This window comes from Dreissena polymorpha, chromosome 14 (genome assembly GCF_020536995.1).
Source record: "Dreissena polymorpha isolate Duluth1 chromosome 14, UMN_Dpol_1.0, whole genome shotgun sequence".
NCBI classification, from domain to species: Eukaryota; Metazoa; Mollusca; class Bivalvia; order Myida; family Dreissenidae; genus Dreissena; species Dreissena polymorpha.
In genome coordinates, this window is record NC_068368.1 from 51380386 (window position 1) to 51398614 (window position 18229).

The 18229-nt window shown below is 39.2% G+C and overlaps 1 protein-coding gene across 3 annotated transcripts; it reads right to left on the minus strand.

The window, feature by feature from the left end:
* Positions 1-1102: 1102 nt before the first annotated feature.
* LOC127858700 (voltage-dependent calcium channel gamma-5 subunit-like) lies at positions 1103-17035 on the minus strand. Of its 3 annotated transcripts, none has more exons than XM_052395930.1 (6): positions 16864-17035; positions 6801-6933; positions 5851-6254; positions 3761-3823; positions 2806-2901; positions 1103-2242 (listed from the first exon to the last, which is right to left on the minus strand). In XM_052395930.1, the coding sequence occupies exons 3-6, from the start codon at positions 6035-6037 to the stop codon at positions 2007-2009; spliced, it is 582 nt and encodes a 193-aa protein (XP_052251890.1). In that variant the 5' UTR covers positions 6038-6254; positions 6801-6933; positions 16864-17035; the 3' UTR covers positions 1103-2006. The 3 variants fall into 3 exon arrangements, with proteins under 3 accessions (XP_052251890.1, XP_052251887.1, XP_052251889.1); XM_052395927.1 differs by having other exon boundaries at positions 6786-6933; XM_052395929.1 differs by lacking the exon at positions 16864-17035 and adding an exon at positions 16632-16743 and having other exon boundaries at positions 6786-6933.
* Between the last annotated feature and the right edge of the window lie 1194 nt (positions 17036-18229).

The following is an 18229-nucleotide window of genomic DNA, read 5'->3' on the forward strand; positions in this document are numbered from 1 at the left end:
AACGTTGCCTCTGTCTTGAAAATTGAAGTGTTGTAATCCTGCTCCTTTCCACATTAACCATTGATGCATCTTTTTGCCAGATAGTTTGCATCTTTAGCAACCAAGTGTCAGCCAGAGTTTTTATTTGAGGACTTCAGAACAGTGGATACCTTATGAGTTTGTTATGCATCACAAGAGGAGTAGGCGCAATGATAGTCCATGCGTTCAGTGTTCTACACGAACAGTTGTTCCCAGTGTAAGTACTCTCAATTCTTATCTGAAAAATTAAATTGGTCTGTTCTGATCCACTATCCTTTTCGGTGATATTTTATTAATTTTACAGTTTTTAGTCAAACTATAGGCATCTCGTACTTTACAACCTCTCTTTCCACCCAAAGCCCCACTTTATTCATGCCCCCACCCCACCAATGACCGAGTCGCCCCTACATTTTCTATTGGGCAGCATATGTTTTCTATTTTCAGTGTATGGCATAGTTTGCAATAGAGAAGGGACAATTTATCTTGTATGTAAGTCGGGATGGACTTCCAATGAAGCTGGAACCTTGAACAGGTCTACATTGCAGACCATATTGACTCGTGGACGCTACCGCTTTACGGGTGGTTTAAAACCGGCTTAATTGCTAAAACTATAAAAAAAATCTCTTGTATGAATCCCAACGATACGGACAGAACTCTCCGCCCTTTTATAGTGAGTGTTGATATTTTGTATTTTCCCTATTAATGCTTTTAATCCTCATTTCGACTAGTCAGACCCTTTTGAAATTATTTCCCGATCTTTTCTTTTTCTTATAACAAAAAACTTGTTGTCCTCATATGTCCTTTTAATACCTTAAAGTCTACCTTTTTGCACAAAAGGTACACAGTTTGTATTTCTTAGTCCATCAAAGGCGAATACGTGGTGTATATTGACTCTTTTATATAAAAATAAAATAGAATCAACATAAAGTGGATATAGGATTGCTGAGCAAGAAGACGCCTGAGCAGAGCAGATGCAAAAGGAGTTGTGGTAGGAAAATGTGGGAATGATTGCCAAAAATGTATCGAGGCCGACATGTGTATGTTGGTGGGTAATCATAGCGGAATACTTATATGCAAGGCAAAATGATTATAAGCATAATATATTTCTCTTATACAAAGGATAACAGTGTAACGTGATGAGCATTGATGTTGAATAAACCAAATGAAAAGGTTTCAACCACTATCAAATAGACTTAAAACTTCAGTGGGACTACAGTTCAATATCACTTCAGCTTTTTGCTATAGTAACCCGTTCACAAACTTAGTGTTCCTGATAAGTTACTCCAATATCCAATGCAATATGTGCGATTCAGTGGATTTTCATCAACTTCACTGTTCTTCACAAGAAGGTATGTGTTATCGTTTGATGCATGCTATACTATGATGGTTTCGGCCATTTACACATTTAAAATGTAAATGAAACGCGTGTAAATTTAAATGAGAAAATGAATATATGACAAATCACATTTCAAAGCACAACTCTCTATATGCATCAATATAAATAAGTCACGCGTTAGTTTCAAATCTTATGTGGTACAATTTATATCATTGTGATATCCTATAAAATCACAGCAAATTACAAATTAACTAATTAAAGAATATAAAGCATACGCATCAGTCAAAAGTTTGTCCAAAGTCTCTTGTGAAATCACTCATCCCACGAAAGCAAATCACATTCCCTCCTTATATGTAATTGACGGTTGATCTTTCAGGTGTTCATATGACCACGCACATATCATGTGCGTATCAAAATCAAATAGAACCAAACAAAAAAATGGTTCTCTTTTGAATTGATGCTCTTCAGTGATTATCATCAACTTCGCTGGTTTCGACCATAATCAGTAAACAATTGTAACTGGTACGAATGTGTATTATACAACTCGTCGCTCTAATATCACGTAGCACCAATTCAAATAGACGCATCCAGTTCTTGTTATCTATCAGCATGTTGATCACTCACACATGCGAGACGGGATGGAGGGGAGGATTTATGTTCCAACGGAGTCAGGTATGCTTTGATATCCGCTATATCTGTTGACCGCAAGACCCTTTCGTAACTCGCACGCCATGAACATGGCGCAGACCAGCGCCATAGCCCCGCCTCCGCAAGTGAGGGCAAAGGACCAGTCGAACTGGTAGAGCGTGCGGTTGCGATGGTGACCGTCAAAGTGAAGCTGGTTCTTCTTTATCGCGTAAATTGTAACTCCCGCAAGGCATGTGGCACCTGAAAGGCAGGAAATTTACATTAAGTTGTCAGTGGTTAGTTATTATGACTGAAATGCAATTCGCCTCCTTCAAATGTTTTCACCTGAAATGAAATTTCGCTTAAAAGACACCTCCTTTAAATTGCAATGGGATTGATGTTCTTTTATTGAACAGTTATCACCTTGTTTTGAGTGATGCTATCGGTATTAATTTGGTGTTACGTAAAACAAGGGAAGTAATCAAAATGTGCATAGTGCAAATCGCGAGTTATCTCTAACATCCATGTAATAGTTGAGCCTCGCTCTGGGAAAACGTGCGGTAATGCCTGAGCGTAAAGTGTCATCCCAGATTATACAGTGATATATGCACAGGCTTATATGGAACGAAACTTTATGCTTTAAAGATATTTCACTTTACGGGAAATAGCTTCTTACCGAAAATCTAGTTTACGTTGCAGGTGGGTATTACACAGGCTAATCTGGGACAACACATTAATTAAGCACAGTTTTCCTAGAACGCAGATAACAATATATGTAGATAGTTGGTGCTTTTTTTCGGCATTGTCCTACTGCTATAACTGACCTGCCAACAAAGTGCCTACTAGTGCTATGACTATGTGGATAGTTCGTGAATCGGTGTCCTCTTGTCTACAGTATAGGAACAGCACTACCAGACATCCTGCGGGACCGAAAACACATCACTATACAACATCCAACAGAAAACACCTATGCATGTCTTCGATAACATCAGTAATGAAGTAGAGAAAAAATCATATTGTATGCAATATATGGGTAGCGAAGTTCCATTATGGCTTACTTTTTATGGAAACGAAATTTGCATTTTTTTGTTAATGAAATGTAGAAGTATAGTCTGTATAATATTCACTTGCACGCCAAGCTCTGTGACGATACTGACAACCTTCAATTGCACCTATAAAGCGTTTTGATATATCAGACAAATCCGATTTTTTACATAAATACAGATCAGATTACAGTTTGCTGTCGTTGATATGTGCGTTGAATTAAACAAGACGTCCTAAAAGGCCAACAGTCGCTCACCTGAGATAACAATATATTATTGGGACAAATCTTCTGACCAAGTTATATGAAGATCGGAAAATAAATTTGGCCTCTAGAGTGTTAACAAGGTTTTACTATAGCCATATAAGGAAAAATGCCCCGCCCCCTGGCGGCCATGTTTTTCAACCAACCGGCATCCAAGATATTATTGGGATGAATCTTCTGATAAAGTTTCATGAAGATTGGACAATAAATGTGGCCTCTAGAGTGTTAACACGGCAAATGTTGACGGCGCACGACGCACGACAGACAAAAGGCGATCACAAAAGCTCACCATGAGCACGTTGTGCTCAGGTGAGCTAAAAAAAACGTTGTATATGCTCATTCTTGTTTAGCACGCGCGGTGCTTGATAAGATAGATTCGAACAATTATTGAATATCTTTACGTGAGGATCCAAGGAACATGTGCGCATCACTAAATGAACGTTGTAGTAAAGTTGTAACATACAGAAGCTCACCTATCAGGGAAATCGCAGAAATGATTTCCAGGATTCTGATTGCCAAGATCCACGACTCATAGTCTGCAAAGAATAAAGACACAAGAACGCTGATAACAGACCCGCGTTATAGAAACACTGGGCTTAATGCATGTGCGTAAAGTGTCAGTCCAGATAAGCCTGTGCAGTCCCCACAGGTTAATCTAGTACAACACCTTCTGCTTTTATGGAATATTTCGTTTAAACTGAGTCACTTCTTAACCCTTTGCATGCTAGGAAATTTGTCGTCTGCTAAAATGTTGTCTGCTGAATTTCTAAAATTAGCATTTTCTTCGATTTTTTTTCAAAGAATACTATCAGAATAGCAAACAGTTTGGATCCTGATGAGATCTCATCTGGATCCAAACTGTTTGCAAAGGCCTTTAAAATTCGTTTCCAGCACTGAAAGGGTTAACGAAATCCAGTCTAGGCGAAAAGTATAGTCCGTGATCAGCCTGTGAGAACTCCACGGGCCTATCCGGGACAAGACTTCATGCACATGCATTAAGTCCCGAATTCCCAGACCCAGGCTCAACACATGATTTGAGATTCGCTGAAAACAGTAAAGGTATCCAATTATAAAGCGCCTAAAATTGTTAACGACCTCTAACACGTGCAATGTTCTTAAATGGGAATAAACGAGAAATTTGTTAAGCGAACATATTGATTCGAAAGTAGAAAAGAACATGCGGTTTATTATGTTATTTGCAATTTGAAATATCAAGTAAATGGCACACAATTTTATTAACGTCATTAGCAGTAGCATTTTGTTAAATTATTTCATTCCACAAGAGATGTTTGTAAAACATGTTAAGGTTTAAGGCATCCGCACACTTTACCACCACCCCCTCCCCCATCCCAGTTTCAAGTTCAATGCCCTTTTTAATTGGTGTCAATACTTAAATGTTATTAATCTTCCATAAATTAGAATTAATGTGCTAAATTTAACTGTCTGGGAAAGGTTTTGTTGTTAATACTATCAAAAAGTATTTAATTGTAATGTTTGAACGCATTTACTTATCTTAGTACCATAATATAAGCTATATTAAGGGATTATAGTGTCTGATATTCAGAGTATCACAAATAACAGTATATGGATTGACGGCTGGGTGTACACAGAACTAGCACTGATTATAGAACCAATATGATTTCATTTTACAACTCACTGTGACCTTGACCTTTGATGTTTTGACTACAATTGATAGGCGTTTTAGTTTCCTTTTATGTAACCATCCTAATAATGCTCACGACACTAGGTCAAAAGGTTGTCAACATATCGTTCGGACATGAAAAGATCAAGGAATCGAACTTGGCCTTTATGTTGTTAACTCTTTCAGTGCTTTAACCGAATTTTGAAGGCCTTGCAAACAGTTTGGATCCAGATGAGACGCCACAGAACGTGGCGTCTCATCAGGATCCAAACTGTTTGCTATTCTGATAGTATTCTTTGGAAAAAATCGAAGAAAATGCTCATTTTAGAAATTCAGCAGACGACATTTTAGCAGACGACACATTTCCCAGCATGCAAAGGGTTAAGATAAAATTCTGACCAAGTTTTGTCAAGTCCTAAATGTGGCTTCTGGGGTGGTCCCAAGGTTGTTCTAAGATTAAACTATTGACATATTTTGTTAATTCATATCAACCAGACTCGACCTTGGCGTGCATATCATTAATATTAATATTCGGCCAAGTTTCATCAAGAATATGTTTTCAATGTGGTTTCTTGAGTAGTAACTTTTTTGCGAGGATTTTATCAAGTGCTCTAGATGTTTTACGAACGTGACCCATCTTTAAAACCACTAATTTCTACTGCTGATGAACATGTACTTTTTCTATATACATGTAAGGAAAATTCCAAAACAGTTAGGGTCCACTGTGACCTTGACCTTGAAGTGAGCGCCATTGATGCCCGCGACACGTCGTCTTGATACGAAAATCATTGTTCCCAATAAATAATTTAACACTCATTTACACAAAACACTACTCATGAACAACTCATTTCTCCCCACAAACAATTCATGCACTACTCATGTCTACCCAAAGAAGAACTCACGTATCACTGCACCACCTACCCGCCCGTTTGTCCATGCTCATGCATTCCCACTGTCCGTCCGTGTGTATCAGGTATCGGCAGTAGCGCCACAGACCCTGGTGGAAACTCAACTTGGACAGCCAGTAGTCCGTCGCCTGACCTACTAGAACGCATCCCAGGGCAGTCAGACTCAATACAAAGGCGACCTTGGCAATCGGCTTCCGCATTATGATAGTCGGTGGTTCCGTATGATGATACTCGGGTATATTATAAGGTAATCCTGTTGATGTGTCTTTCTTTGTTGTCGGCAACGTTTATATGATTAAAAATGTTGCCCGTTATGGAAATACAGAGCCACAAAAGCCACGCCAATCTGACTACAGTGCACAGTCTTCTAGCAGGTACACGCGAAGGCGCCCCATGTCATGGTTTCGTCTCCAATATCTGGAATTTAAAAAGGCTTTCTCTGCCAATGCGATTGCATTCTACAATAATTAAAAGAATGTCAACCAAAATACTTTGTTTTTCGGTATATACCTGGACATAGGAGATTGTCTATGTACATGTGTTTCCATGCTTGAAACATGTTTGTGTTATACAAGCCCAAAATTAGCGAGAAGCCATTTTTCATGCCGTTTTTGCGATCACTTAATCGGACTCATGTCAAAATAGTAGATATCCCCCCCCCCCCCCCGACTTTTCTTAAAAACTCCCCAACCAATGAATATTATAAGATATTATACTATTTTGAGCCACAATTACATAGTCCAAAAGGCGCTTATTGGGGACGACACTTTCCGCGTGTATGTTGTTGTTATTTCGTTTCAATGAGGTCTTATACTAGCTAAAATCTAGTTTAGGCGAAAAATGTCGTCGGTCATAAGCCTTTGCGAACTTCAGAAGCTAATATGAAACGACGCTTTTTGCATATGTATTAGCCCAAATTTCACAGAACGCGGGTCTATATTATTTTACCTCAGTCCACAATACCTTGCCAGACCCGTAACGCCAGTGTTAGCCGTTCTCGACAGTCAGCTGCGTTGCCTAGGTGGGGATGCTATGGGTGGAAGAATGCGCCCTAGAGGGTCAACATGGCGTCCCGCGGTAAGTGCGACGGTTTAATCTGAAGCGATATAGGCAAAACATTTCTCCTTGTTCTAAGAAAATTGGGCTTGATGCATGAGAATTGGTTGTTTTCCAGTCTGCAAAGGGAATCAGGGTCAACTTTTTCCGACTACACTGGATGTTTGTTTAGAAGAGACTTTCGTTATACGAAAATTAACATAAATGCGGAAAGCGTCGTCACTGATAAGCTTTGCGGACTGCACAGGCTAATCTGGATGACAATATACGCACATGCATAAAGCCCAGTTTTCTCAGAATTAAGGCTTATTATAGCTTTGATAAACGTCCGTTTGCAAACCGGTAACATCGTTTGGTTCGACGGACGAGACCAGCAACTTTTAAGTAAGTTAGATGTTTTAAATAAAAGAATCAATCCGACCAATTTTTGAAGTCTACATTTTTTCATGTAAAAGTGGGTTCCCACTGCCGATCCGATCAACTCGATCATCCCGATCACCGAAATTTCCCGATCAAACCCGATCAAGCTCTACTAAAAAGCCTTAGGGTATGCACGACTTCTTTTCGACCTCTTGTCGATAACACACGACCCCCACACGACTCATTCACGACGTCCACTCAACCATCTTTCCGATTTCCGCTCGATCATCTCGACCTATATGCGAGCCCTTTACGATCTCAGCTAGACCAAGTGGACCTCTGCTCGATCGCCACCAGATCTTCAAACGACCAGATCGTGATTGTCGTACTACAGTCGTACAAAGCGATCTAAAATACTAGTAACTCAGGTAGAGGTCGAGCGGATCGGGTACAGAGCTCGTGAATGGTCGAATAGCAATCGGGAAGTGATCGTGTACGGTCGAGTAGCCGTCGGGTAGCAGTCTAGTAAATATGTACATCAAATCGAATAGAGGTCGAGTGGATCGTGTTGCGATCTAAAATAACTCGGATAGAGGTCGAGCGGATCGGGTACAATCGTGTAAAAGATGTCAATCCGATCGACACACGATTGCTTCACGATCAACGCGATCTTCTATTCGACTAATACACGACCACTTCCCGAGCGCTTCTCGATCCATTTCCTACTCGACCGCTACTCGATATTTTTTAACGACCGCTACTCGATATTTTTTAACATGTCAAAAATATCGGGTAGGAAGCCCGACCAATGCCGACCTACCCGACCGCCCCCGATCACTAATGCCGACCGAACCAGACTAGTACCGGACCGCTTGGTCGGTCTTGATCGAGTTGATCTGATCGGCAGTGGGAACCCAGCTTAACTTAATACAGCAAAGTTGTATCAGAGCGAATCAGTACATATCAACTGCAATTGTTTATGTTCTAAAATATTTACATCTTGATGTTATTTATACATTCAAAACATGTTACGTGCGCGTGTCAAATGTGACAACGTCCATTCACCGTATACGCCTTTGTCGGACCGTATTTGGTACAAAAACGAATATGTACAAGTTTGTACCATATTCGGCCGAATATGGTACAACTGTCTAATTGTATACGTATCTGCAGTTTTGGGGTAAAATGCCTGACCGAATATGGTACAAACTTGTACCATATTCGGATGAAAAATGTACCACATTCGTTCCGAATATGATACACACTCATCATCGTAATCATCATCATCATCATCATTGTTATCTCATCATCATCATCATCATCATCATCATCGTTATCTCATCATCATCATCATCATCATCATCATCATCATCATCATCATCATCACATCAATTATCAACACCCCAATGATCATCATCGTTGTTATCTTTACCAACACCACCATCATCATCACCATCAAAACCAACATCATCATATCCATTATCATGATCGTAATGGTGATCACAAGTTTTTTTTGTGATGATAATGACAGCGATGTTTTCGGTCGATAATGAGGATGTTGTGATGATGATGACGACGATGAGAATATCATCATCATCATCGGCCAATAAACATCGCCATCATCATCATCACAAATATTTTGTTATCATCATCATCATTATCATCATCGTCGGCCGATAAACATCGCCGTCATCATCATCTAAAAACTTATCATCATCATTATAACCATCATCATCGTCCGATAAACATCGCTGTCATCATCATCCCAAAACGTTTGTTATCATCATCATCATCATCATTATCATCATCATCATCATCATCACCACAATCATCAAACCCCAATCATCATAACCACTGTCATCATCATCACCACCACCATCATCATCACAATTTTTTTACCATCATCATCATCACAAATGTTTTGTCATCATCATCATCACATATTCATTTTACATTTTGTATTTTATAATTTGTTTCATTCAAGAGATTCAACAAACTTGTACTTTTTTCATTTATTGGTATACTGACAGGATTTTTCAAAGTAATATTGAAGAACATAGAACAGCATTTAAATTTTAATCCAACTGTAGCATTTTGACAAGACATAATATACATATATACATTCATTTTAGTAGCAGCCAAAATATCCCAAATGTGCTTCGTAAAAAGTTACCAGTAAATGAGCAAATGACAACAAATTTCCGGTAGAAGAACATAATCATCAATCACAAAAATAACATAACAGGTTTCCAAACACCGATATACATGTATATTTCACCTGTAATGTCTGTACATGACATCTACGACAGGCTTTTTCCGCCCTATGCCACGGGTCCGAAATTCGGCCCCATTCCCAATGCAAATCAGGTTGTTTTTTTCCCAATTGAAAAAAAAATTCCCAATTACAAAAAAAAAAAAAATTTTTTTTTTTTTTTTTTTTTTTTTTTACCCTTAAAATATATAAGTTGACCTGGTCCGGTGTAGAAAAAAGAAAGTATTGCATAATTAAATTATCTGTTGCCTTGAATTTGTTTTAAAAACTGTAAAATATGTTAATGATTATTTAAGACTTTCCTTATTTTCCTCAAAATCCGGCGCTTCTCGCAATGTTTTTCCCCCTTAAAAAAGGCCAAGCCTTTTCCCCAAATTCAGATTAAAAAACCTGCACTTATCACACATGCTCATAATATTTTGTAAAATTTTAATAATAAGTTATCCAAATAGTCGTTATTTACCAGTTAACGGCTTCTTTTAAATATAAGAAACACTATTTACATGCGATAATTTTTCCCAATTGAGCCGATTTTGCGATTAATTTTTTTCCCAAAATGGGGGTTTTCACGACGCGAAATTCCCAAAATTCCAGTGTGGCGTTTTCCCAAAATGGAGCGGAAAAAGCCTGTATGATATCATACCAACCGATTCCACTAACACGCAAACGCAGCCATGCGTTTGCCCATTTTGGCCCCTTGATGATTTCTTTTATTGCCGAAATAAGACCGCTGTTTCTGCCCGCTCTTGTCAATAGGAAACGAACGCTAACAGGATTTCTGTTACTAGTATCTAGTCCAATATCCGGCCGAATGTAAATTCTAGGTGTTTGCAAACTCATTGACCTTATTAAATCTCTAAAGGGTTTGCCGACCTTCGCCAACACAAACTGGATTGACGGGTTTGATTGTATGCAGAACTTAAAAATTTCAACTTGAATGTGAAGTGGTAACATCAGAAATGGAAAAGTCGTTCGCTTCTGTGCCCTCCTATTGTTTATCATATCTTGAAGCTCTTTCAGGGCTGAACACACAGAGACGTCACCGTTGTCGCCAGAGTCACCGTTGTCGCCGGAGTCACCGTTGTCGCCAGACGCAGCGTTGTCGCCGGAGTCACCGTTGTCGCCGGAGTCACCGTTGTCGCTGGAGTCACCGTTGTCGCCGGAGTCACCGTTGTCGCAAGAGTCACCGTTGTCGCCAGACGCAGCGTTGTCGCCAGATGCAGTGTTGTCGCCAGACGCAGCGTTGTCGCCGGAGTCACCGTTGTCGCCAGACGCAGCGTTGTCGCCGGAGTCACCGTTGTCGCCGGAGTCACCGTTGTCGCAAGAGTCACCGTTGTCGCCAGACGCAGCGTTGTCGCCAGATGCAGTGTTGTCGCCAGACGCAGCGTTGTCGCCGGAGTCACCGTTGTCGCCAGACGCAGCGTTGTCGCCGGAGTCACCGTTGTCGCCGGAGTCACCGTTGTCGCTGGAGTCACCGTTGTCGCCGGAGTCACCGTTGTCGCAAGAGTCACCGTTGTCGCCAGACGCAGCGTTGTCGCCAGATGCAGTGTTGTCGCCAGACGCAGCGGTGTCGCCGGAGTCACCGTTGTCGCCAGAGTCACCGTTGTCGCCAGACGCAGCGTTGTCGCCTGACGCAGCGTTGTCGCCAGACGCAGCGCTGTCGCCAGAGTCACCGTTGTCATACGACTGTTCTAAGCGTGATATTATGTCCTTGTACACGCGTTGATTGATACGGATACTAACGTAATGCATGCCAAATCCTTCTGGGAAATACCCCAATGCAATTGTTCCAACATCACCATCGAACTTTCCATCTGCTGACACAATTGATGAGTGTTCTAGTCCTCGGGTAGAAACTACCAGGCACTGCAAATTATATTCTCTCATAAGTGCAATGAGCGTGAGGTTGTCGCCGTATGTCCCATTCTTAAACATATTCTTAACGTATTCATCAAATGTTTCATCATAGACAAAAGTTTCATAGAAATATCTGTTTTCTACAATGTGATGGACTGCTTCCTTACGTAAAGCATCTACGTCTTTGTATATACCAATTTTACCAAGTTGATGCGATATAGCAGCAAATTGACAATTTCCATCCGGATTTGGGTCCATGGCAATATTCACCCCATCCAACAACTGCAGATTTTCATGGTGTGTTAAAACATGATAGTACTTAGTTCTGTGATTTTGTTTCTCTGAGCGGTTCTGTTTTAATGAATGTTTTTTAATTTTTCGTTGTTTCTCTAACGCAACAGTTAGGCTAGTCATGTTTTCGACCCCAACCGATTTGCTTACGAATCCAAGTTCGGGTTTGTTCGGTACTTGAAATGACACGATATAAACACCATTTCGTTTTACTTTTTCTACCTTGCCTTCGATAACATATCTTTTGGTTGGCACCCTGGATTTTCGAAAGGGATAGCGAATTAATACTGTCTCTCCTACTTTGTACTTGCTTGGGGAAGTTGCGTTTTTCAACAGCGACCTGTAAGCCTTTTTATTTGCTCGCCGTATGGTTTTCTTTATTTCACGAGAACTATGACGTTCTTTGGTAAAAACATGACTTCTTCCGTAGTAGGCTTCAAAGGGCGTGAGACCCCCAAGAACTCGTTTGAAACTTGTGTTTATGGCATAGGCTAAATCTTGAAGCCCTTCGACCCAGTTAAATCCACGTTTACTTTTTGTTGCAAATAGAATCTTGGCCTTTATAACACTGTTTGACCTTTCACACTTGCCCTGTGATTGAGGATGATACGGCCTACTATTGATCATTTTGATGTTGTACTTGTTCAACAAAAGTTTCATACTAGGGCCTTTAAATTCCAGTCCGTTGTCACATTGGATGATGTCAGGGGCAAGGTTAACCATCAACACGTCCTCTAATGCCTTTGCAACTTCACGCGAACTCTTCGTTTTCAGGGGTTTTGGCATAACGTACCTAGAATAAACGTCCACGACTTGTAGAATATAACTGTATGTGGACCCCTTGTAGCTAACACTTTGATTTTTCATGTTAATTATGTCAATCTGCCATCTTTTGCCTGGTTCCTCTTCTGTAATTGTCTTTGGCTTTGGCTTGTTTGTAAATCTCGGATACTTCTCATGGTAATACTTGCTATTGTACAGTATTTCAAGGATAGCTTGTTCCGAGAACCCCGTGTAATTTACTTTCAGTTTGTTGTAAATAACCCTTGCTCCACATCCTTTGTTTTCCATGAACATCTTCTCAACAAATCTAGGAAGATCTTCTTTCACAAGGACTTGCTTTCCGCCACACAATAAAGAACCCCGGTCACCAAGCTCGAAGTCCTTACGTTTTCTAATCATGGCCAAACAATTATTCTCTTCAGGTGTCCGTTTCTTCACAGGGACATCGAACGATCCGTTTAAACATCTGACAATAATGTCGTACTTCGACCTGGGCAAGCACCCTAATTGCTTCCTTTTTCTCCTAATTGCTTCCTTCATCTGAAATAATATAATAAGTTATTATACATTTATACTTCATTAGTTAATAGAGCTTGTATTGAACACCGCGTGTCGAAAACGAATGTCTCACGACATGAGCTGAGCTAAAATCACTCGTCTGATAGCTCCGCTAAAATTTACAATCCGAACTTCCGGGCAATATGCGCAATGAAAGTAGCAAGTACTTCATGTAAAGTTTCATTGAAATCCAACCGAATTCAAATTCAGGGGAAAAATAGCGGGCAAACTTATGGCGGTCAACGGACAAACGGTCTGTAGAAACCAATGCTACGTGGATGGAAGGGATATAAAGAAGGGGCCCTGGGGGCCTAGGTCGCTCACCAGAAGTCACGACTAGGCAGGGTTCGAAGGTCAAAGACCTATAAACTCCATAAAATTTAAAATGTTCAAATCTACAGATTACAGGAGCTCGATCTGATTTTGGTGGAAAATACACTTTCGAAAAAATGACTGTAGCTTAAATATTTTAGCAGTTAAGGAGTTACGCACCCGGAAGGAATGCCACGGACAATTGGATAGACGGACGGACAACTGCAAATGCACTCTGAGGGGGGGGGGGGCATAAAACATAAAAATCAATGCATGTTAAAACATCAATGCATATTAAGACAACTGAAAATTAAAATTATGTACAGTACTTACTGTCAAGAATTCTTTTGAAGTTTGAAGAAAGTTTGGATTTCAATTCTTTCTAGTCGAAAATCACAACTTTTCTTGCCGACCGCCAAGTCAAATATGGTTACTGACTTCTGAGTAAGACTCGTGTGCAAAATTCCCGCCTTTTTAAAGCGGCACGTTATCAAAGAAAAAATCGGAAACTTCAAAGCTTTGTCGGCTTCTCAGCAATATGACGTCGGAACGACAAATCAACTTTACAAAGTAATGTTTAGGAATACAGTCACACCTGTCTAAAGCAGCCAGTCAAACATCCTTATTTTTGGAGAGATATATTCATTTAAAAGAGCTCAAAATCTCTTAAATCGGATTTTGGTGAAAATACACTTTCGAAAAAAAAAGTTTTAAAAATTTGAAAATTGCTATTTATGATCTCCACGAAAGTATCTGGCCCGCCCGGGAATCGAACCCAGGCCGCCTGCGTGCCAATCTGACGCGCAACCGACTGAGCTAGCCGGCGAAACAGTTACACAACCAGCAAAATCCATGTAAAGTGTGGTTAGGTTAGCTGTTTCTGTTACTGCTAGTTACGACGACGACGACGACGACGACGACGACGACGACGATGATGATGATGATGATGATGATGATGATGATGATGATGATGATGATGATGATGATGATGATACTTTTGTCACTTCCAATATTAGGTTAATACAATGTATTTGAGTTTGAAAAAAAGTTTACACATCGGCAGACTATTTCATTTATTAAGAAATACATAATTTATGTACCATATACGTAGGCCATTTTCATTTTTATGAGTTTTTTTGGTATGTACCAAATACGTTTTGGCGAGCATAGAAAAACTTATTCCAACCGAATATGGTACAATGTTTGTACCATATTCGGTCGAAAATTGTACCATCTTCGGTCCGAGTATGGTACATTTGTACCATATTCGGCCGAATATGGTACAAATGTACCATATTCGTTTTTGTACCAAATACGGTCCGACACGCCTTCATTAAACGACGAATTTGAAACAGCTGTTGGTCATGAAATTCTCTGCACTTTTGGTTAATACACCCTTCCTTTATTTATTTCACCGCTCTGTTTTTAATTGCACTCCTTTTTTATTTAGGTGTGCACTCCTCTTAGTTCTTTATCGTTTCCTCGACTTAGTGAGTCGTTCCCATGACATAACTTACTCGTTCCCGCGAGTTATTAAAGGGACTGTCCAACAGATTAAAACGTCGTTCGACGCGAATCGATATTTTGGGAAACTACAAGGATTGCTTATAAAGCTTAAAAAAATACCTCCGCATTTGACGTGAGCGTGGATGGTCGAGTGGTACAGTCGGGAAACATTTTACTCCATGCTTCCATGACTCTAGGGTTTAGTGGTTCGAGCCCTGTGGAGGTTCACGTTTTGTCTTTTGTTTTTAAATTGTATTCTTATTTTTTACTGGAGAATTTTAGTTCAAATGTTTAAATTTATCAATATAAAGCATTTATAGCAGTTAATGACAAACTTTAATACATGCCAAAATCTGTTGGACGGCCCCTTTAAGTCGTTCCCTCGAGTATATCATGGAAACGAGGAGTGAAAGTGACATCTATGCCACCGTATTTACCGGCGCAAGCATTTGTATGTATTGTATTGCATTCCATACAAATACTAAACACCGACGACCGATTAATTTCCACCGAACCACAATACATGACATCATGGATCAGCAGGCGATTCATTGAATAAATACATATAATATCAACCTAACGCAGGATTCAGGAAATAGTCGATGTATCACGATTGGCATACTATGCATCTGAAGCAGCAGGAAGTTATTAAAACAAGAGCTGTCAGAGGACAGCGCGCTCGACTATTCGAGTGCTTGACAGTATAACGTAAGCCATCATGGGGAAATTGTTCATATTCAATAATTTATTATATATAATGTATATATATGATCATTGTCAACTGGATCGTGCGAGTTGTGTATCGTGTTCTTTCTTAAAAGTTGACCCAGCATTTGTAAAAATATTGCAAGACATATACATTTCCAGAAAGGAAATTCATTTCTGCGTTGAATAAGACCAAGATCGTGAAAATCGCTGTACAATTGATGAAGATATGGCTGTTCAAAGCGATGCACCCCGTTTGGGGTGATTTTGAGTTGCATACCTTGTTATATATATATTTGATAGTGATTTTTTTTCCAGAAAAGTTAATTTTTTGTTATAATATGATTAATTATCATTTAAAATGATGTTTTCACTAATTAATATCATAGCCACACGCTAACCACCTGTGCTTCCATCCAACTTCTATTTAGACCTTTAAGTGAGTAAAAACAATAAGCAAACTTTGTTAACAAAATAAAAGCCATGAAGCTTAGAGTAAATAGAGTTAACATACACATATACACATTTAAATTTATATTACGACATAAATATTACTTTTAATTGCATTTCTTGCTGGATAATAAATAATTGAAACATTATTCGGTTTGGTTTTATTGAAAAAACGTTTAGAATTTTATTATCTCTGTAAACGCGTGGACTGGGTCCTTACATTATCATCATGGAAATACGTGTGTTTGTGCTACGCCCGATGTAGTCTCATTTACGCCCGATGTAACATAGTTAGAAATTAATATAAAATGTTCTGAACGCATGCAGTTAGGTGTAGAACAGACAAAATCAGCAAATACTGTATCCGTTTATATCCGTTTATATCGCATGTTTACACGTTTAACGTGTGAAGAAAGGTTGAAAACAAGTGTGCATTTAGTATAAAGGTGTACCTCGCAACTCATTTGTATACGTATGTAATGTTGTAATGATGTCTGGAGTTGCAAGAAAATGGAATATATCTGCGGTACCATACGTTTTATAAAATAGTAAACCTTCGTCGTGTTATTTAAAAAAAAGTTAAACACAATATATAAACATGTAATGTAAACTGGCTTTAAATCCTACAGTAGTGTAAAGATTACCGGTGACCGTTTTTGCTTAAGTCCTTGAATAAGTGGTGCATAAGCTGCAATAGCAACACAGCGGTATACACATCGCTACACTTTCGTTATTTGCAAACAACCACGATATTCTATATCGATTGATACAGTGTGGTGGTTTTGTAATGGATAGCTCAATCTAAAAATAGTTTAATAGCTAATTTATGTCAATTCTAATTACGCAAATAAAAATTAACCACGAAACATAACTCACCTGTCAAACTTGCACCTTTTGTATATCTTTGTGTTTAGTCCAATATTTCACAAACTTGCACGGTCAAGGTAGAAAACACATAACATGTCACGACCGATTAATTAAACTCACTGTATGAATAATTTGCAGCGTGTTTATACTACGGGTTGCTTCCCCTTAATACGTTAGCCGAGCTTCATCGAGCTTTATAATATTCTTTTGAAGTTTGTCAGTCAGTATCATTGTTTTATATAATAAAAAAGTTAATAAAAAAAGGTTTTGCTGTTTGTGTTTGTGTTTACTACCTCTATACACAAGCGCTCTGTCGATAACGGGATCCGAGGTATTGTACAGTTCTTATTAGAGCCACAGGGAACTCTCAGAAAAATACTTTACATACTATAACAGTATACATACGTACTAAGAGTATTCTTATTAAATATCCCTGTGATTAGAGTGCGATTTTTTTCTTCTGTGAGTTCAAATCACACATCGGGAGTGTATGTACAAAATATAGTGCATGGTATATACTCACTATTTATAAACGCTTTCAACAATATGTAATTATAAGTGGATAATGATACGCATGAATAGAGGTATATGCATAATATACATTTGTGTTTTCATTGAGGGAAATACAGTCGATATGCTCCGTTAAAATCTTTGATAAAATAGTTGACAAAACTACCTTATACCATTTATGACTAGCGTCTAGAAAAAAAGGCCTTGGCAAACAGCGTAGACCCAGATGAGACGCCGCGTAATGCGGCGTCTCATCAGGGTCTGCGCTGTTTGCTTAAAGGAATTTCTGTAAGAAATATTCTAAATATTCAAATAAATATACTAGACATCCCTAATTTTGGAAATAAATTGATCCAATTTAGAAGGATGGGAGAGTCCTCTAGGCATAAATGGGTTAATTGTGTTAACCTACCGGTGCAATTTAACCCTCTCATGAAGATGTCAAATCATGAATTGAACCTGGCCCTGTGAAAACTGAGCTTGATGTATGTGCAAAAAGTGTCGTCCGAGATTACCACGTGCATTCCACACAGGTTAATAAGGACTGACACTTTCTGCTTGTATGGTATTTTCGTTTACAGGATCGCTCTTCTTATCGACAAATAAAAAAGACCGACTGATTAACAATCAAACAGAAATACCCACATATTAAGAAACGGGCAGAATGACAAAGAGACAGAAAGATTGACAGACCGGGCAATAGACACACTGACCGACCGACAGACAGATCGACCTACAGGCAGAAAAACAGACGGACGGACATCTTCATAATGGTCTTAATCTGAGCAGCATGTTCTCATCGTGAATTATCGTGATATCGTGAGGTATCGTGATATCGTGAGGTATCGTGATAGCTTGGTATCGT

What these genes read in the sequence shown, in the direction of transcription:
- LOC127858700 (XM_052395930.1), bottom strand. Translation starts at nt 6,037, where the DNA reads ATGCGGAAGCCGATTGCCAAGGTCGCCTTTGTATTGAGTCTGACTGCC. An exon ending in GAGCATGGACAAACGGGCGG is followed by an intron (nt 3,824 to 5,850) that starts GTAGGTGGTGCA and finishes TATTCTTTGCAG; the next exon opens with ACTATGAGTCGTGGATCTTG. An exon ending in AGTAGGCACTTTGTTGGCAG is followed by an intron (nt 2,243 to 2,805) that starts GTCAGTTATAGC and finishes CCTGCCTTTCAG; the next exon opens with GTGCCACATGCCTTGCGGGA.